Source organism: Babylonia areolata, chromosome 5 (genome assembly GCF_041734735.1).
Source record: "Babylonia areolata isolate BAREFJ2019XMU chromosome 5, ASM4173473v1, whole genome shotgun sequence".
NCBI classification, from domain to species: Eukaryota; Metazoa; Mollusca; class Gastropoda; order Neogastropoda; family Buccinidae; genus Babylonia; species Babylonia areolata.
Genome location: NC_134880.1, coordinates 51,688,810 through 51,710,603, shown reverse-complemented (window position 1 = coordinate 51,710,603; position 21,794 = coordinate 51,688,810). Strand labels below are relative to the sequence as shown.

The following is a 21,794-nucleotide window of genomic DNA, read 5'->3' as shown; positions in this document are numbered from 1 at the left end:
CGTCAGTCCTCTCGCAGGAGCTATTTGCGAGGTTGGACCGCCATTCAGCTACAGGGGGATGCACATCCCACGGCAAGCCGACGGACTGCCACCCCCTCGTCCACGACGCCCATAACACTGGATTATGGCGCCATCATGCCACATGCCCCAACCGTCTCACGTCAGATGGCGACCGATTCGGGTAGGGATGCCCACAGCACTAAGGAAGGTATTCAGGAGTGCTTGGAGCTCCTTCTTTATTTTTCTTGCTCTTAAAAAAAAAATTTTTTTGGAGAGGTTATTTTGAAGTAATATCTAAGACTGGGACATTACCTTTGACTCAGGTTCAAGCTTGATTGCTTTTTTCAGGTACCCAATGGCCTTCTCCATTTCCCCTCTCCCACAGTGTGCCTGGAGGTTGAAAACAAAACAAAAACAACAAGCTTTTATCACAACAACATTCAACAGTCAAGCTACAATGTTTGAAAGGAATGAACAATTATTTGTACAAAATGTTTAAATGTCAAGCTATTAAGATGCTCAAAGCAAAACAAGCTTTTGAAGAGAGAGAGAGAGAGAGAGAGAGAGAGAGAGAGAGAATATCAATAAACAAAATACTCCACACACACACACACACACACAAATGCACAAAGAATACAGTATCTGTTGCAGAATCTTTTTCAGCAAACACCAGTCACTACTCATAACTGCAACTCAACAGCAATAATGTGGTCACTTCCTAATTCCTGTGACAGAAATAAAAAAAACAACCCTACCTTGCCCAGTCTGTACAGTGCTTTGACGTTATCTGGTTCACTCTCCAGAACAAATGCGCAGGAGCGAATGACGGCCTGAAAGGCACCAATCTGTTTGAAAAAAACAGTACACCACTTTGATTCAAACGGCCATCACAAGTTACCATTATCTTATCACAACAATGGTATACCACTTTGATTCAAATGGCCATCACAAGTTACCATTATCTTATCACAACAATGGTATACCACTTTGATTCAAACGGCCATCACAAGTTACCATTATCAGAACAATGGTATACCACTTTGATTCAAACAGCCATCACAAGTTACCGTTATCTTATCACAACAATGGTATACCACTTTGATTCAAATGGCCATCACGTTACCATTATCAGAACAAAGGTATACCACTTTGATTCAATTGGCCATCACAAGTTACCGTTATCTTATCACAACAATGGTATACCACTTTGATTCAAACAGCCATCACAAGTTACCATTATCAGAACAATGGTATACCACTTTGATTCAAACAGCCATCACAAGTAACCATTATTTTATCACAACAAAGGTATACCACTCTGATTCAAATGGCCATCAAAAGTAACCATTATCTTATCACAACTGTATACTACTTTGCCAGAAAAGGCCATCACAAATTACCAATATCTTATCACAACAATGGTATACCACTTTGATTCAAATGGCCATCACATGCTACCATTATCTTATCACAACAATGGTATACCACTTTGATTCAAATGGCCATCACATGCTACCATTATTTTATCACAACAATGGTATAACACTTTGATTCAAACAGCCATCACAAGTTACTGTTATCTTATCACAACAATGGTATACCACTTTGATTCAAATGGCCATCACATGCTACCATTATTTTATCACAACAATGGTATACCACTTTGATTCAAACAGCCATCACAAGTTACTGTTATCTTATCACAACAATGGTATACCACTTTGATTCAAATGGCCATCACAAGTAACACTTATCTTATCACAACACTGGTATACCACTTTGATTCAAACGGCCATCACAAGTTACTGTTATCTTATCAAAACAATGTCATACCACTTTGTTTCAAATGGCCATCACAAGTTATCATCTTACCACAACACTGGTATACCACTTTGATTCAAACGGCCATCACAAGTTACTGTTATCTTATCACAACAATGGTATACCACTTTGATTCAAATGGCCATCACAAGTTATCATCTTATCACAATAATGGTATACCACTTTGATGCCAACAGTCATCACAAGTTACCGTTATCTTATATAAAAAAAAAAAAAGGTATACCATTTTGATTCAAATGGCCATCACAATAAAATACCATAATCCCATCACAGCACTTGTATGCCACTTTGATGCAAATGACCATCACAATACAATACCATAATCTAATCTGCTAAATTGCTAAATAGAAAGGAAATTTATGACCAGAAACAGAAAACAAAACAAAACTTTAAACACTGATTTTGGCATTGATGCAACCAATTCATCAACAAAAATCACAACAAACGACAAAATAAAGAAGTGGCTGGCAGGCCATTCAACTGAACAATGGGCATACCTTCAGCTGTGTGGCTGCCATATTGTTGTAGCACTTGATTCGACCATCTGCCATCTGCTTCAGCAATGATTCATCTTCTCCTTTCAATTTCCCTCCAGCTTCAAAGAACGTTATTGCTCTGCCATCAGACAGAAGAGACAGGGTAATTGTCCAAATGGACAGGGGCCATTAAAAGGAAATTTTCTATCTAAAATTACGTTTAATTAACATACTTACCGTGACCCAACTAGTGCAGACTCCGGCAGGGGTCTGACATTCCTGTCCTGTGCAAACTACTATCCGCCTATGCGGAGAAAACGAAAGTACTACGGCTGATAACCTCCCGGAAGTAGGTAACCTCCCCTCTGTCCCCCTGGCTAGTGCCCTCTTTTTTTTTTTTGGTATAATTTCATGATAAAGAGGGACCTTTTCTCCTTGTACCTGAACTGACACCACCCTTTAATGTGTTGTCTGAACCTTCAGCAGAACAGGACTTAATCCTCCCCTCTCCCCAACCTGTACCTCCATCCCTTCTAATATTTCTATTCTGCCCATGTAAAAAGAAGGGAGGAGGGACAAGGGACAAATGCTGAACAGACAGGACAAGGAAAGGAGAGATGAAAGAGGTGAGAAAGAAAGAGAGCTGGATGGAATGAGGGGATGTGCATGGAAGGGGTGAGGGCAATCAAGTGGTCCTGTTTGTGGTGATCTGAGTCATTAACTCTCTCCATACGAACGGCGAAAGAGACGACGTTAACAGCGTTTCACCCCAATTACCAACATCAAAATATTGCAAGAGGAAGCTTCTTATACTGAAGAGGTGAATGTTGACAAAGAATAACCACAATTCTTACGACGGAAGCTAAAGGTTGGGTCATTCAGACACCCACAGGACATCCGAGGGGTCTGTGTAGAGGAGAAGAGAGGACTGGCCGTACTGAGTGAGTTAAAGGCTGTATAGAATGGATGTGTGTATTTTCTTTTTCTTGATGATGCATGTCCAGTTCCTCTTGAGTAACACACAGGATCTTTGAATTGATAAGTAAAGAAAGAGAGAGAGAGAGAGAGAGAGAGAGAGAGAGAGACAGAGAGAGAGAGAGAGAGAGACAGACAGACAGACAGACAGAGACAGAGACAGAGAAGATAAGGCCTAATATTTTTGTGTGTGAGTGAGATGGTAAGATCGGCATGTGCATGTGTGTGTGTCTTTGTGCATGCGTACATGTGTGTCTGCATGCGTGCGTGTGTGTATGCCTTCACGTTGAGAGAGAGGCAGAGGGAGATGGGGGAATGGAACGCACCGATCTAAAAACACACTCAATTCGTATTTATTTTGACATCACCCCTCCAATTCCATTCCTTCAACCACTGACTTCGCATATGCGTGCATGTGCACACACACACAATGGGTAGGCTGCGAGAAGAGTGATGCATAACAGCCAAATGAGAACAGCGAAAGTTAAAAGTACTGACATCCAATGACAGATTAGAGGCGCATATGAACAAAAAGGAGGAGTTTGTATTATACTCCATGTTTGGTGTTACATATACTTACCATGTCAAACTGATGCAAACTAGGCCTATCGGTTTGCTCTGCTTGGCCAAATTTCACGTGGCTAACAGTGAAAAGACGAGCAGTCTTGGTCTGGCCCACTCTCAGCCAATCAAACGCCTCCAAAAGCTATAAGCGCTGAATCATTCCTTTGGCCAAGGCTCTCCACGCCATCTTGTCAGGTTTACGCTCTGTCTCGTCTTAACCTTATATTTCCTGCTTGCAAAGTGGATGATCATTTTATTTTGACTATAGATCACAATCTAAATAACGTTTTCCTGCAGCTGTGAATTGCATTACCAAATTATCAGCTGACGTAATTTCAGCATACAGAAAACATTGATATCAAGTGCTACATTCTTTGCTGAAGAAATAACAAACGGCTTTAAGGCAAACAAGAATGGTGATCATGGTGTCTGTGCACACGTGCGTTTGTGTGTGTGAGTGTGTGTGGAGGGGGCGGGGGAGGGGAGGGGGGGGGGGCCAGGGGGGGTGATGATGTGTATGGGAGTGGTGGTAAAAAGTGTGTGTGTGTGTGTGTGTGTGTGTGTGTGTGTGTGTGTGTGTGTGTGCGCATGCAAGAGCGCGTGTGTGTATGCATGCGTGCGTGCGTGCGTTTGTGTGTGTGTGTGCGTGTGTGTGTGTGTGTGTGTGTGTGTGTGTGTGTGTACACAGGTACTGCTCCCAAACACAGAAATGAATATAGATTTGCTTGTTTTTTTCCCCAAAGTGCTTGTTGTTGTAGGAGTCTTCACTTGATCAAAACGACATAATAATTGACTCTCAGATCTAAGAACCCATATGTTTGGCACAGGAGTTTGTTGGATCAACACAGAATAGAAGAGGATCCGGCCTCTCATTATCGGCATGGATGATATCAAGGTGGCTAGTTTTTATATATATGTTGTTGTTTTTTTATCCCAATTTTGTTGAAAATACACAGGCTTTGCACAGATTTCAGGAACTGCCTCTGGGTTTTTTCAAAAGGTGCTGACTGTATGCGAACACAAATTGGAGTGAAGCTTACAAAGGTGACATGTAATGTGGCACACCACTCCCGAAAACGGAGTATGGCTGCCTACATGGCAGAGTAAAAACGGTCATACACGTAAAAGCCCACTCGTGTACATACGAGTGAACGTGGGAGTTGCAGCCCACGAACGCAGAAGAATAAGAAAAAAGAATTGGCACACCTGTTTCTCAATTCTGACTCACCTGTATGCATAGCAGCCCCGTCTGACTGAAAGACGCTTTTTTTAAATTATTATTTTTTTATAAACTGAAAAGCGCATTTACGCATTCCCTCATAGGTTTCACATCCCTGTATTGAGAAAGACATTGACATAACATTCACATACACACACAAACACTCAAACACACACAAACAACAACAAAAACAAAACTATAAAATAAACAAGAGAGGCAAGGCCTTCAAGACTCACTTGTGATAAATTAAGTCCCCTAGCATTAATTACAGAGTAATTTCCCTTTTTTACTATCTGCACCAAAACGTTTGCAAAATAAATAAAAATTCCATGCTTAGCAAAAGAAGTTCCTGTTTGAACAAAAAAAAAAAAGAAGATAATAATGACTCCTCTTGTTGTTGTGTCAGAATAAGAGGTCAAAGTGCCAAGTTTAGAGAATACAAAAAATATAAATATAACAGTAAATGCAGTTTGCATATAATTAGGCTTCTTTTTTAATTTTTTGTGCCCATCCCAGAGGTGCAATATTGTTTTAAACAAGATGACTGGAACGAACTGAATTTTTCCTATTTTTATGCCAAATTTGGTGTCAACTGACAAAGTATTTGCAGAGAAAATGTCAATGTTAAAGTTTACCACGGACACACAGACACACACACAGACAACCGAACACTGGGTTAAAACACAGACTCACTTTGTTTACACAAGTGAGTCAAAAAACAACAACCAGAAACTGAAAGACACACTGTTCTGGAAAGTGAACAAGCTGCACTGAACTTACCTTGTGTACGCACTGATGGCTGTGGAGTACTCTTCACGGCTGAATAATTCATTGCCACGCAGTCTCTTTTTCTCCCTGTGCCAATAATAATAATACCAATTTTATTTAAAATGAAATTTGGACATAATTAAAGAATATGATTCACTGACTCATCAAACAGATTAAGTATGCTCAGGTAAAGAAATGAACATAGAAACCTTAATTTCATAAAATCCTTCACTTCATCAACATCTGTAATCACTTTTTTTTCTTTCTTTTTTTTATTTTTATTTTAAAATCAGAATACTCCAGTATTATCAATCTATTCAAAGTGTCAGTGTCATGTCTATGCTCCAATGGCCATTGAATTATCATGGAATATCATTTACATACTTGAATCTCAAACAATGGCCTACCTACCTTCTAGAGACTTGAGATGTAATTACAATTATCAATGTGTCTTGAGTTTTTAAGTATAAACAATTCTGTTGGAATTTTGTAAATGTTATATGAATGTGGTCAAGACAGAGCACCATTATCAGTTGTTTCTTTGTTTTGTTTTTGTTTCTTTGTACTTCAAATCTTTTATCTAAACAACAACAACAACAACGCAAACACACACACATCAATACATAAGCTGTTAAATATAAACAAGGAAACTTTGGTGGTAGTGGGCTCAATCCCTAACATCCTAATCAGGGCATTAACCTCAAATCTTAAACACTCTCTCCAGCTCCTTGAAGTGGAACACAACCTCAATACGCCCCAGGGACTTTCCTTGATCTTTATGCCAATTACCATCCATTTCTATTCACTGCTACTTCAGTACAGCATTTTTATTGGAAGCCTAGTATTCTGAAAGTCTGTGTGACACGCTTTGCTAAAACAAATGCGGCAGGTTATAGGTCTGAGATGGCATTCCCCGCAATAAAGAAAGCAAATGTTCAGCAGGCAATGCCTGAGTCTTACCCCATTTCCAGGAGTTCTTTTGCAGACATTTGAGATACCTCTGGGGCTGGAAGCACCTCAAGTATTTCTGCCTCCACAGTCAAAGAAGCATCTCCAGGTATATCTGGCTCTCTGTTGAGGAAAAAGGAAATTTTCTATCTAAAATTACGTTTAAATAACATACTTAACCGTGACCCAACTAGTGCAGACTCCGGCAGGGCTCTGACATTCCTGTCCTGTGCAAACTACTATCCGCCTATGAGGAGAATATGAAAGCAACTACGGCCGATAACCTCCCGGAAGTAGGTAACCTCCCCTTTGTCCCGCTAGCTAGCGCCCTCTTTTTCCAGCAGCCATCTCGACACAAAGTTCTTACCAAGTGTATAACTTTATCAGGCTCTGTTGAGGAAACAAAAAGCTCTAACCACATACATCAGGCTCTTTAATCAAAGAAAAAATCTTACCATGTATAACAGGCTTTCTGTTGAAGGGGGAAAAGTTATTACCAGGGATATAAGGCTTCTTGTTGAGGAAACAAAAAGTTCGTATCAGGTTTATCAGAATCTCTATAAAGAAAAAAAAACTCTTATCAGGTAACAGGCATTCTGTTAAGCGGAAAAAGTTCTTACCAGGAACATCAGGCTCTCTGTTGAGGAAAAACAATTCTTACCAGATATAACAGGCTTTCTCCAAAGTTCTTACCTGGCATATCAGGGTCTCTGTTAGTGTTATGGAAAAATAAAGTTCTTACCAGGAAAACATTACAGATTTCTCTCTCACATAGTCATCTGCAAGCATTAGATTTCACTTTAAAAATGGGCAAAATCATGATCTCATAAACAAGAAATGTTTGTGTCATTTCTCTATTACAGTTCAAGGAAGGCACATTTGTCACTGTTTGATAACATTTATTAGTGACTGTATCTTCTTTTTTTTCTTTTTTCTTTTTTGTGCATTACTTTTGTTACCAACATGTATGTTACTGAGATGAAACCTAACAAGTACGGTAATCAGAAGAAACCAAACATTTTTCTTCACTATTCTTCACTTCCAGTTCCACTATACACTCACATGCATCTGCTTTATTCTTCCAATGACCCCCGGCACACCACTCCCGAAAACGGAGTATGGCTGCCTATATGGCAGGGTAAAAACGGTCATACACGTAAAAGCCCACTCGTGTGCATACGAGTGAACGTGGGAGTTGCAGCCCACGAATGCAGAAGAAGAAGAAGAAGAATTCTTCCAATGAAAGTTCATAATAAATTATTGAGATATACATTGGGATCATTTTGAAAAAACACATGTATTTCCTCCCCTCCCTTCAAACCTGAAAATAAAATATTAGAAATCATTAGTGTACATCAAATTAATATGCAGAAATTTTTTTTAGGGATGGAGTGTGAGATTCAGTGGAGGAGGGATGGGTAGGAGGGTGTGGGGGGGGCATGGGGGCTGTTGTTTAATCCTTACTTGGAATAAAATGCATTTCATTCATAGAGCAGCTTTCTGGATAGTGTGCTCTATAAGTATCCATTATCATTATTATACAGCTATAAAAAAAAATTTAATCAAAGAAATAAATTTAAAAACCCAATCAATCAACCATTAAACCAACCAGCATTCAACAACATTCACACGACATACCTGCCAAACTGACCAAAGCCGAATCTGGCAACTGTCTGTATGGTGGCAATTTCCCCAGTATCCATCATGGCCGCACACATGTCAAGTGCTAGAAAGAAACAACAGTGTGAGATGACAGCAAAAACTGTACAGAAAGTTGCTTTCTACATAATTCACTAAGAAACAGAAAAAATACAAGCTTTATGATGATACCTGCAATTTAATATCATGAAGGGAAAACAGGGGCAGGGAGGGTGGGAGAACTGGCAGTGTCTTTTACCATTCACAAGAGATCAAGGTCACCAGAAGCATGGTCATATGAAATGCATAAATGGCCACTGACAATTTTTTGGAAGAGGCAAAGAACAATGCAGAAAAGCAAAAGAATTTCCACAAACATGGAAAACGGGCATGTCTGAGCTACAGTACAGAATGTGTTGCTGCCTTTTTGTTTTTTGTTGTTGTTTTTTTGCACACACACACAAATACAAAATTGATACACATCATCTATATATTTTATGTGTGTTTAAATACTTTTTTCTAGTTAATTCCTAACAAACTACTTAGTATATCATACAAACTGTTAACACTGAAGTATGTGCTATGCTTTAGCTTAGATATCTGAATGAATTTTAATCTTCAAATGCATTACTTCTTCTTCTTCTGCGTTCACTCGTATGCACACGAGTGGGCTTTTACGTGTATGACCATTTTTACCCCGCCATGTAGGCAGCCATACTCCGTTTTCGGGGGTGTGCATGCTGGGTATGTTCTTGTTTCCATAACCCACCGAATGCTGACATGGATTACAGGATCTTTAACGTGCGTATTTGATCTTCCGCTTGCATATACACACGAAGGGGGTTCAGGCACTAGCAGGTCTGCACATATGTTGACCTGGGAGATCGTAAAAATCTCCACCCTTTACCCACCAGGCGCCGTCACCGTCATTCGAACCTGGGACCCTCAGATTGACAGTCCAACGCTTTAACCACTCGGCTATTGCGCCCATCAAATGCATTACTATTTGCTATCTTTTATATATACACAAGTGACAACATACTGGAGAAACACCTGTCACTACAAGGAGAAACACCTGTCACTACAAGATATTATTCATGCCATGGCTAATCCCAATGTGACTGATCAATGACATGGACCCCTGCCAGTGCTACCACCTGTTGCAGAAATAACAGTGCCTGGAGATCAGTTGTTTATGAAGTTTAACAACAAGAACAACAACAAAAAAACCAAAAACAAGTAAAAATGATTACTGATTTCTAAATGATAAATCAAAACCTATACAGACAACTGAAACTTCTGACAAAACGGCATCTTTCTCAGCACAACAGAAAATCAAACAAATGATTAAAACCCAACAAACATCAAATGAACATTGCCAAAAACAGTAGATCAAACTCATTAGTTTAATTCATTAATATTTTCAAAATATTACTTAATTCTTTAAAAACAATTTCAAAATCTTAATTCTTTCTTCTTGACATCAGTCAGAGAAAAACCTTTCTCCACATCTGACAAACTGAAAGTGAGGCTGGACTCACCTACGATGACATCATTTTCTCCCAGGAAGAAGCTGTCAACAGCATCATGAACACAGGTGCCATTCTCCAGAAACATTTTCACCTTGGCACGGACCAGGTTGCCATTCACCGGCCTTGTGTTTGGTGTACCTGGTTTCACCACCTGATGAATAAAACCATATATGCAAAAAATAAGCAAAATTCATTCCTTTTAGCACAGAAACAGCAAAAAGACAGATACTGACAGAGTGAATGAGACAAGACTGACAGAGAGAGAGTGAGAGAGAGAGAGTGAGTGAGACAGTGTGAGAAAGAGAGAGAGAGCATGTGGGAATGAGAGAGTTGAGAGAGTGGGTGCATACATGTGTGCATGTGTGTGTGTGTGTGTGTGTGTGTGTGTGTGTGTGTGTGTGTGTGTAAGTGTGTGTGTGTGTGTAGACGATGTGTGTATTGTCAACTGTAAACATACGAACTGGTGAAGGATGATTTGCAACAACAAATAAATGAACAAAGGGAAAAGACTTTATAGTATGACAAATGTACACAAAACACAAAAAACCCAACAACCCCCCCCCAACCCCCCCAAAAAACAAACAAAAAAACCCCAACCTAACCAAACCAAACCAAACAAACAAACAAAACAAAAAAACCAACAACAGGTGTATCACCTGCATGCTATTTTCCCCTTCAGAAAAATATATAAGTGGTCAAACTTGCGCTATGCATACATTTCTGATATCATTGATGATGTACAGACTTAAAATCAAATCAACAGAAAATGTGTGGTCAAGACCTCCCCAAATCTTTTGCCCTTCTCTGTTACTGTCTTTCCCTCTCAAATCCAAAAGCTGGAACAGACAAATAACTGGCCCAGCACTGCATTTACATCATCAATCTCAATGGCCCCCCAAAACAACAACAACAAGAACAAATGAACAAACAAAAAAAATCTGGCGAGTCACAATTACTGAATTAGTGTTACAACTTGAGAGCCTGTAAAACTAACATGCAGAATAAAGCTCACTTCTTCGTATTTGCTTAAGGCAACTAGTATGTGACAGTAGGAGTGGATAATGGAAGTGTTTTTTTTTGTTGTTTTTTAATGGACTATGGTAGTGATTACCTTCTTTTTCAGTTGTCCATTTCCCAGAAGGTCCATAAATCCATCCTCCGAGTTTGAATACGACTCCTTTTGTTCCTGTGTCATCTTTGTCTGATCAGGATGTCCATCTGGCATTATGTCTGTTTTAGATTGTTTATCAGGTGTATCTTGTTCACCTTCTTCAACTGATGATGTTTCTAGATCAGGTTTAATGTCCTTAAAAATTTCTTTGGGTTTTATGTCCAATGGTGTTTGATTTGGCTGAGCATCAGACAGTACTGGTTGATGACCGTTAAGTGAAGGAACATTCTCATCTTCATTATTTTCTTTTTCTGTTTTCGGTGTTCCTTTCATACTATTTGTGTTTGTATTGCTTTCTCCACAGTTGCAATCAGAACCTTCACCATTTTGTTCTGCTGAAGTCATTCCAGCACTTTGCATATCCTGTTGACCATTAGGTAACTGATCCTGTGTATGAACACTCATCTGTAACAGAAAACCATATTTACATGTCAAGTCATTATTTTCCTTTTCAAAGTCAGATAGATTATTTTTTTTATCTTTTTAAAATGTAAAGCACACTATTTAGGCACGCAGAAGATGGTAAGGTAGTGGGGAGAAGAAGGAAGGGCAATGAGAAGAAAAAGCATTAGTTATTAATGTTATATGTACAATATTGCTACATTTATTAATTTCACAGCCACTACATAGCACATTCCTCATACATTGTCCCCATGGATCTGCTGACATCAAAAACCTTGACTGGAAGTGGAACTCGACACAAACATGGAAGTACACAGCCCCCATGAATATGCTGACATCAAAAACCTAGACTAGATCTCAACATAAACATAAAAGTAGAGATGTTGAAAACAGAGATCACCATGGGAACAACACAGAGATCACCATGGGAACAACGCATAAAAGGCCATGAAATATGGGGCCATTTTCTATAACTTTGTATTCCTAGGTAGCGTAGGCATTCGGTTTTCTCGATCTGAATCCCGTCGAATGATACAGGTGGTGGTGATTTGCATGCGGTTCTGTTGCTGAGGGTGCACAGCAATGTTTGGGCTTTCGCTGGATTGATGGAAGATCCTGTGTCTTTACATCATTGAGCAATATTGTTTAGTTGTTTCTGGACAGCTCTAGTTCTTTCCTGAGCATCTTTCGAAGTTTTGAAGACCAGGCCATCATCCGCAAGAGTAAGCACCTGAGCTATTCCATTGTTGTTTAAGTCTGCAAGACCCTTCGTGTAGACATTGTAGAGGACAGGAGAGAGCGGAGACCCTTGTGGCAGTCCCATGAATAGTTTAGAAGGTGCAGACATCCAATCTCCGAGGCGTAGGACGACGGTTCTTTCCTGAAGTGCTGCTGCTATCCATCTTGTCAGTGTCAAACTCACTCCATACCTTAGCAGCAGCTCTATGAGGTGTGCAAACTGGACTTTATTGTAGGCATCTTCAAGGTCGATTACTACTGCTAGTGTTTCTTCTTTCCTTTGAAATCCTTCATACACCTCATATGCAAAAGCAGCTGCATTTTCCCATGTGGACTTGCCTGTTCTGTAACCACCTTGATTTGAATGGAGAATGTGCCTGTGTTCAAGATCCCTTGCAAGTTTCCTGGCTATCATGCGTTCCATGAGCTTTCCAGCAATGTTTTGCATGGTTAGGATCCGGTAGCCACTTACCTGACGATGGTCCTTTCCTGGTTTTGGTATGGGTTTTAAGAAGCTGTGTGTCCAGTCCTCCGGCACATGTCCATTGTGGAAACTGTTTTGATACAGATTGAAAAGTTTGCTTCTGTCTTCTTCAAATAGTTCCTTGATGTCCGAGTAGTGAACTTTGTCTGGGCCAGAAGCCGATTCTTTCTTGCATTTAGCTATTGCTTCGTTTAGATAATCTATTGTCAATTCATCATCGGGTCCAGTCTGCATAAGGGTTTGGTTTAACTCCTCAACATATTTCTTTTTCTCATCTAAGTTTCTTTGATCGCTCTGTTGTATGAAACGTTTGAGCAGGGCGGATCCTTTTCCTTCGTTTGTCTTAAGCTTGGTTCTGTCAGTGTCTAACATGTCTGTGGTTGTTGTTGTGCACGTTTTCCCTTCCATGCGATGATAAAATTGCCAGAACTCTGTCAATGTTGTGTCATAACTGAGTGCCTCGCAAAATTGTTTCCACTTGTCATTTTTGGCCTCTTGAGCAATGACTTCAAACTGTTTAGTTTTTTCTTTCATTTTTGTTTCAATATCTTTGTCTGGAGAAGGTTTGACGGCCGCATGTTTTTCTATCCAGGCTCTCTCTGTGTCGGTATTCCACCATGGGGGCTGAATATTTTGCATCCGGTTCGGTGCCGTTCTTTTGTTTCTTCTGCGTCTTACTTTTTCAATGATGGTTGTCTCTTTGGTTTCATACTGAAATGGATCACGTGGTTTCATACAGGGTTTATCTGACAGTTTCTGTAGACTGAAAACTACCGGGAGGTGGTCACTGCCTTGGTGTGGAAGCGTCTCTGCATTCATTTCTGCTCTGAATTTTGGAGATGTTAGAGCGATGTCGATCACACTGTCACTGTCCCCTTGTCTTGTTCCAAGGCGAGTTGGGGATGTGGTTGTTAATGGGCTAAGAAGAATTTCCCCTATCATTCCTTCAAGTGCGAGTCCTTGTGGGTTGGTGTTCCGCTGGTCCCATAACTTCGATCTTGCATTAAGGTCTCCACAGATAATGACTGAGTCTCCAAATTCATTCTCTATTTCCTCTAAAAAGGCCCAATCCTCTTTTGTTGTGCAGGTTCCTGGGTGAACATAGGCATTGATGAGCACAATGCTTTTGTGAATTCCGTCAGTTTCAGTTTCACTTTCTCAAGGAGGCGTCACTGCGTTCGGACAAATCCATACACGCTACACCACATCTGTTGAGCAGATGCCTGACCAGCAGCATAACCCAACGCGCTTAGTCAGGCCTTGAGTGCATGCTTACATATTTGTGTACCTATGAAAGTGGATTTCATTTTACGTAATTTCGCCAGAGGACAACACTCTCGTTGCCATGGGTTCTTTTTCAGTGCGCCAAGTGCGTGCTGCACACGGGACCTCGGTTTATCGTCTCATCCGAAAGACTAGACGCTCAGTTTGATTTTCCAGTCAAACTTAGGAGAAAGGGTGAGAGCGGGATTCGAACCCACACCCTCACGGACTCTCTGTACTGGCAGCTGAGCGTCTTAACCATTCTGCCATCTTCCTCCCTTAATTCCGTCAGGTTTTTCAAGACGCACACCCACTAGTTCACATGAGTTGCTACACCATTTCTCTAGATTTATGGTGGAAACTTTGTTTTTTTAGGTTTTTGTTCAGTATGATTGCTACTCCTCTTCCTTCATTCCTTTGAAAGACTGTGAAATTCTCAAACTGTATTGGTCTGTCTGCACTTGTCCTGGTCTCTTGGAGACATAAAATGTCAAAATCATATGCCAATTTCTCAATTGTTGAGATTCTCATTCTCGCGCTGGAACAATTCCAACTGCCGATTCTAAAAAAATTCTTTGACAGCCGCTCTGCTTTTGTCATTCTGCTACCTAAGCACAATCTTTTCCCACCTCTTTTGCCATGCCTGTTTTGGGGTTTTGGGGATCTGAATTTATGTCCCGTGCTATGCAGCTGATCCCCGAGGTGCACGCAAGACAGGGTTTTGTTAGTATCCATAGAAGGGTGTTCTATGTGGTGAGGGAAAATATTTGGTCGCCCTGAACAAACATGAACACACATACAACATGATACATGGCAGACTGCTATGGACCTTCACTGAAACTTGGAAGTAGCACTGCTGGTCTCCACTCAAAATCAACTACTCATTCTCTGCAGCTAGCAAGTGTATGAACATAATCCTAATTGTAACAGAAACTATTGTTATAAGCATGTTATGAATGCCAGTACCACCTACTCTCTCCACGGCCACACCCTCCAGCAAGTTCCCTTTGCTAAATACCTCAGGTTCACACTGCAGATTGACCTTTCCTGGGACGAGTGTATTGATAGTACCTGTGCAAAAGCCAACAGAGCCCTGGGCTTCCTGAGGCGAAACCTGAAGGTGTGCTCCAAGACGAACAAGGAGCTGGCCTACAAGGCCCTAGTTTGGCCAATTGTAGAGTATGCCAGCACTGTTTGGGACCTCTACACTGACATGCAAGCCTCCAGGACTGAAAAAGTCCAGCAAAGAGTAGCCATGTTTATCTTAAACCGACACAGGAATACCTCTAGTGTAAGTGACATGCTCCACCATCTCCAGTGGCCTTCACTTGAGGAGTGCTGACGCATTGCCAGGCTTTCCATGCTATATAAAACAAAGCATGGTGAAGCATGTATAAAGTGCACAGCCCTCAAATCTCTGTCCCCAAGGGCAGAAGAAGCCAACACAGTCAGCCGTTCCAACGCATCCCCTGCCGTACGGACTACAGAAACAACACCTTCCCAAGAATGATCCACGACTGGAGCACCCCCCCCTCCCCCCCTGAAACAGTCCAGTCCCCAACGTGCATCTTCCTCCAGAGGGTGTCTAAGCAGTAGACTATTCATTCCTTGTCATGGTCAGGAAGCTTGTAAATGTAGACCCCCCCCTTTTTTTTTAAATTTTATTTTTTAAAGACGAATGAGGGAATTCATGTTAATAATAATTTTACCCCACTAATTTATCTCAACCCTTTGGTTTAGTGATACAGAATGCGTCAGGTCGGTTCATGGCATGAAACTGCCTTAATTTGTTCTTTGGACGAAGCGTGGAAAAAACACAATCCACTGTGTCATCATCAGCTGTGTCTATCCTCTCTTTTGAACTCATACAAAATCGATTTACTTAAATGCGCTCGTTTTGAATATGAAGCTGACAAGCAGAAGAAAAGATACTCACTGTGTGGCCTGTAAGAAAGCAGCAAAAACAATTTCTTCCTTGAAAGTTACTTTCGCTATTATCCCTTGTAGGGCACTCAGAACAATCTAGACTCAGAAACTGTTCTGTTCAACTTCACAACATTACGATACAGATAAAATGAAATAATCTGATCGCTTTAAATTGCTTTTTAAACTATAGAACTATTTTCCAAAGACTACAAATGTTGATATATTTTACAGAAACATTACTTTCATCAAACTGTTCGCGTTGATGTCGTAATAGGTGAGCGTCTGTTTTTGCTTCACCGCGAACTTCTGCTGTGAAAGATCGTGGCTTCCAACACATGCTCCAGTTGTGATGCGCTGATCGTGAACACCGAAAACCGGATGAGTGTACGTGTGTGTGTGTTTTTGCACATCCAGGACAGGGTAAGTGTGTGTGTGTATTTATGTATGTATGTGTTGCAGGAGAGGGTTGGAATGCAAAATTGGGACGGAGAGAATCTCATTTTTGCATCCTAAATTCCTGAGCTGATTTAAATTTTTTTTAAAATTTAGCATGCTAAAGTGCGATTATACAGGTCTTCTTCTTCTTTCCCTTGACTACCGCCTTCATCATTGTGAAGATTCTGTAGACTATAAGGTGAATGGTGTGGGGTGGTAACTCGGTACTGGTATGAGTTATTTTTGTGTGTAAGTGCAGCCACCCTTTATTATGTGAATGTATGTGCCGTGTGTGCATGCATGTCATTGTCAGGGTGATCATGAGAGTGTGGAGAGAGAGCGGTGGTGGGTGCATGTTGATGTGTGGAGTTCAGTGTGGAGGAATGAAGAGGAATATATCCATATTCCATATGAAGTGACTCTGAATGGCACTTTGCTCCTTTTGTTACTCTGTCTTCTTTTCTATTTGGATGAAATGAATAATGAGATGTTATTCAGCAGAAACAAGTGATTGTCAAACCTCGCAAACATAAAACATGGTTTAAACGTGCATGTCTTATGTGTACTGGAGATGGCTGGTGCATTGGATTGTCTGTATTTTGGGGGGTAGGGTGGAGAAGAGCCTGGTGGGGATGGTGGTGGTTGTAGATCTTTAGGTGTATACCATTGTGTATGCACCCAATGAGACTGGAGATCATGTTTAGGAGGGGAGGGGGCAGTGGCAGACATGAGTATAGGTATTGACACATATGTATGTGTATGTGTGTGCTCTATGAAGCAGAAAGAGACAGATAATCAGAGATGATAAAAGAAATTGAAAGTGTACATATACAAGCCATACAAATCTCAGATTTTTTTCCTTTCTTTTTGAACTCTGAACATTTGGTTGACTATGTCACTATGTGTATACTGAATGCTTCATTTGGCCCAAGCTTACCTCAGTTGACCCAGTGTTGTTGTTTTTTTGTTTGTTTTTTTTTGGTGGTTTTTTTTTTTCTTCAGTTTGTCTTGGTTTGGTTTTGCTTTGTGTTGGTTGGTTTACTTTGGTTTTGCAAAAACATTCTAAATTTGAAGAAAAAAAAAAGAAATGTTTCATCAGGATCCAGTCTGGTTTAGGTACTGTAAAAATGGAAGAGTTTTCACCATATCATGATTTTTGTTGCAGTAAAAATGGAGGTGTTTTAACCTCATCTTGGTTTTATTGCAGTAAGGATAGAGGGGTTTTCACCATATCCTGATTTATGTAGCAGTGAAAATGGAGGTTGTTGTTTGTTTTTTTTTTTACCTTATCTTGATTTTTGTTACAGTAAAAATGGAGGGGTTTTCACCTTATCTTGATTTTTGTTGCAGTGAAAATGGAGGGGTTTTCACCTTATCTTGATTTTTGTTGCAGTAAAAATGGAGGGGTTTTCACTTTATCTTGATTTTTGTTGCAGTGAAAATGGAGGGGTTTTCACCTTACCTGGACAAAGAGTATGATCCCCTGCTGGCTGGAAGCATTGACGGGACGGATGAGTACCCACATGACCGTGCCATTGCTCGTGCATTGTCTGCCAAGTACAAACCCAATAAACGAGTGAAAGGAGACCCCAAATTGACTCTGTTTGTTGCTCGTCTTTCTCCAAAAACAGATGAAGAAACTCTGTACACAGTGTTTCGACAGTATGGGAAAATCCGACAGCATCGTTTGGTCAGAGACATTGTGACTGGTTTCTCGAAATGCTACGGTTTTGTGGAGTTTGAGAGTGAAAAATCAGTCCGCCATGCTTATTTAGAAGGAAAAAACATAACAATTGATGAAAAAGAAATTCTGGTGGATTATGAACATGGAAGATCTCTGAAGAACTGGATCCCTCGACGGTTAGGGGGAGGGTTTGGTGGGAGAAAAGAGTCAGGTCAGTTACGATTTGGAGGACGCGACAGGCCTTTCCGCAAGCCTATTATGGCAGCTCCCCTGAGACAGGCAGCAGACAATGAGAACAGGGCAGGTCCTCATGAGAATCCTAGGAATTACAAAAGTGCTGACAGAGGATGGAGAGAAACAAGGGAACGAGACTTTGAAAGATCCAGACGAGACCGTGATGGCTTTAGACATGAACATCGTCATCGACGTCATTCACGCTCTCCAGAGTACAATAGATTTGTGAAGAGTAATGATTTTACAAGAAAATGATTAAAAAAAAAAAAAATCAAATTTCGAAGAAACAGTTGCTTGCGTGTATGGATGTCTGTGAAGGGGAATTTCATTTTCATATGTAATGCATTTTTTGCTGTAGCGTAATATATTTTTTTTTAGTGTAACAGTTGCTTGGATGTATGGATGTCAGTTGAGTGGAATTTCATGTTCACATGTAATACACAATGTGCTGTAACAGTTGCTTGGATGTATGGATGTCAGTTGAGTTGAATTTCATGTTCATGTATATTGCATAAGGTGCTGAAAAGATTGTGGTATTTTTGTTACTGTGACGGAGTGTGAAAGGATTGTTGTAAACACCAGTACTTACTCAGTACACTTGCATATGGTGTGTGTGTGTGTGTTCCAGTTTGCCACAGATTCTGTCATCTGCACCATTTCCATCCATCTGATCCGTGATATCAGTGATAGATTCTCTGTCATCTGCACCATTTCCATCCATGTTGTCAGTGATCCATAGATTCTGTGTTATGAACACCACGTTCATCTGATCCATCATGACCATGTTATCCGTGATCAGTAGATACTCTGTTTCGACAGTAGCACCGACTGTCTGATCAATGATAGATTACCTCCACAGTCATGGTCTTACAACACATCCATTTTCTTTCTCAGTTTGAGGAATTCAATTCAATTCAGTTCAAAATACTTTATTATCTGCTTCAATCAAAACAGTAAATTCTCTTTTGGCTCACATCATGCCCATCAACAAATACCAAAGAGAAGTGACATACCTTTCACTGATCACCCTATAGATAACAATCATATCTGTTACTGCACTACTACCTGTTCAGTCTCTAAAATGTAATTATGTGGTTTGAAACAGACAATTTACATTAATTGATGAGGTATGTATTGGAAAAAAAGAGAGGAAAAATACTGATGAGTTGTATATATTTGAAAAACCGAGGAAAAATAGTTAATAACTTGAATATAATTCTTGTGTTAGTTACTTTGATAGTGATGTGTGTGTGTGTGTGTGTGATAAACTGTCATTTTGTTCGAACTTGACTCATTTGCATGCTTGCTTTCATCATGGGCTTCAAGTCCCACATTAACTTTTATAGATCTACAGGTGGTTTTTACATGTTTGACCATTTTCTACCCTTTTAGGCAGGCATACCCACAGATTTAAAGTCTAATGCTCCAACCACTCAATTATTGCACCCATGATTCATTTGCTAATCTTAAATATTATGTGAAAAAGCAAAACAAAACAAACCAGTTAATATATATAAAATGTATGCACATGGACCAGTTTTTAAAAAGAAAATATTTTTTATTTTGTGGTATGGCTCGGTGTTTACAGTGACAGCTATTTTGACAGGAATCAGCTGTCAGCACCAGTAGCCTCTTTTTTGACTCACTTGTGTAAACAAAGTGAGTCTGTGTTTTAACCCAGTGTTTGGTTGTCTGTGTGTGTGTGTGTGTGTGTGTCCGTGTGTGTGTGTGTCCGTGGTAAACTTTAACATTGACATTTTCTCTGCAAATACTTTGTCAGTTGACACCAAATTTGGCATAAAAATAGGAAAAATTCAGTTCGTTCCAGTCATCTTGTTTAAAACAATATTGCACCTCTGGGATGGGCACAAAAAAATAAAAAAAGAAGCCTAATTATATGCAGACTGCATTTACTGTTATATTTCTATTTTTTGTATTCTCTAACTTTTTTTTTTGTATTCTCTAAACTTGGCACTTTGACCTCTTATTCTGACACAACAACAAGAGGAGTCATTATTATCATTTTTTGTTCAAACAGGAACTTCCTTTGCTAAGCATGGAATTTTTATTTATTTTGCAAACGTTTTGGTGCAGATAGTAAAAAAGGGAAATTACTCTGTAATTAATGCTAGGGGACTTAATTTATCACAAGTGAGTCTTGAAGGCCTTGCCTCTCTTGTCTTTCTTTTTTTGTTTGGTGGTGGTTGTTGACAGCAGAGCAGACATGTCTACTGGCTTTTCAAACTTTTTTTCAAATGCCAAAAGAGAAAGGGGCTTGTCAAAGGCAAGAGAAATCTTGTGTATGGAACATTAAAGTGACCTTCCTTGGCAAACAAGACTTCAAAAGGCAGTATGCCCCAGAGATCCCATGATTTTGTATGGTGCATTAATCATGTGATATCTGTGCTCATGTACAGCCTGCGCTTTCGAAAGCAGCATTGGTGCTTAAACCTTGGATGCTTGCAAATAGTTATCTTTTCACCTTCTGTGCATTTATGGTGTTATCAACTCGGGAGTGGAATCTGCACTGTTGGCAGTGAAGTCAAGTCCTGGTATTGAAATGTCGTATTTATAAGCTGGAATCTGAATGAGAGTATTTGGTTTTATATTTGTTTTCTTGGGATCTATTGAAAGAGAGATAAGCCAGCAAACAGCTCTACTTTACATAAATAGCACTTAAGACTGAGTACACTTTTGATTGAATGACCCAGTACATTTCCCATGACTTTGTTGGATTTATTTGATTAGATTGTGTATAATTTTCATCATGTTGCTCATCTGGTCACTCTTAATGGCAGTGTGCATCTGTGTTAATTTGTTCTTTTTGTTTTATGTCAATCGTTAATTGTGATTTTTGACTAAAATCCATCCCCTTCTATTTCAGACATATGTTGTTATATAAAACGCTTCCGATGGAAGCAGAAGGAACTGCAGATTCTGTAAATGAATGAAATAAAAATGTTTTCAATTTCACATTCATAGATGATATGCATGGGGGCATTTGCATTACCAGAGTTACCATCAGTTAGCTTTTTCGCTTACAAGGTCAGACCCCAGTTTTAGTTTATTGACATTGTTCCAACAGGTTTTCTTCAGCAAAGAATAACATTCTAACAATGAAAATGGAATGCAAATTTCTGTTGCATTGTGAATGTTCGTTGCGCCTTTCTTCGCACAACTGTGTACACCCTAATTTCCCACTATCATTTCATGAGAAAAGCTATTCAACAACAACAAAAAAATCTTTAAACCATGGATGGTGAAAAAAAAGAAAAGAAAAAAAAGAATCATGTGATGAATTTCAGTTCTTTTAAAATCAGATGATACTGATGTTTTATAATACATAATTATTTAGGATCGACATAAAAATAGCACCTACAATATAGTAATGGAAAATTGATTAAATGATTTAGACCCATTAATATAGCCATAAGTTTTATGTTAATATAGAAAAATCTTTGTAGAGGTAATTTGGATCCTGATGTAAAACAGAGA

At 39.7% G+C, this 21,794-nt stretch overlaps 2 protein-coding genes across 2 annotated transcripts in view; one reads left to right on the top strand and one right to left on the bottom strand.

Annotated features, from left to right (window-relative positions):
• LOC143282307 (peptidyl-prolyl cis-trans isomerase FKBP8-like) overlaps positions 1-17,110 on the bottom strand; it is a 24,704-nt gene extending 7,594 nt beyond the window's left edge. Inside the window, exons 1-10 of the mRNA XM_076587909.1 lie at positions 17,060-17,110; positions 16,187-16,300; positions 11,074-11,538; positions 9,972-10,113; positions 8,431-8,518; positions 6,805-6,915; positions 5,857-5,931; positions 2,340-2,457; positions 756-845; positions 313-390 (exon numbers count right to left, since the gene is read on the bottom strand). Coding sequence (XP_076444024.1) covers positions 313-390; positions 756-845; positions 2,340-2,457; positions 5,857-5,931; positions 6,805-6,915; positions 8,431-8,518; positions 9,972-10,113; positions 11,074-11,538; positions 16,187-16,300; positions 17,060-17,110 — 1,332 coding nt within the window. The remainder of the gene's footprint in view (positions 1-312; positions 391-755; positions 846-2,339; positions 2,458-5,856; positions 5,932-6,804; positions 6,916-8,430; positions 8,519-9,971; positions 10,114-11,073; positions 11,539-16,186; positions 16,301-17,059) is intronic.
• Positions 16,231-21,794, top strand: LOC143282157 (U11/U12 small nuclear ribonucleoprotein 35 kDa protein-like). The gene is made up of 2 exons (XM_076587704.1): positions 16,231-16,366; positions 17,818-21,794. Exon 2 carries the CDS (start codon positions 17,823-17,825, stop codon positions 18,552-18,554), a length of 732 nt encoding a protein of 243 aa, XP_076443819.1. The 5' UTR covers positions 16,231-16,366; positions 17,818-17,822; the 3' UTR covers positions 18,555-21,794.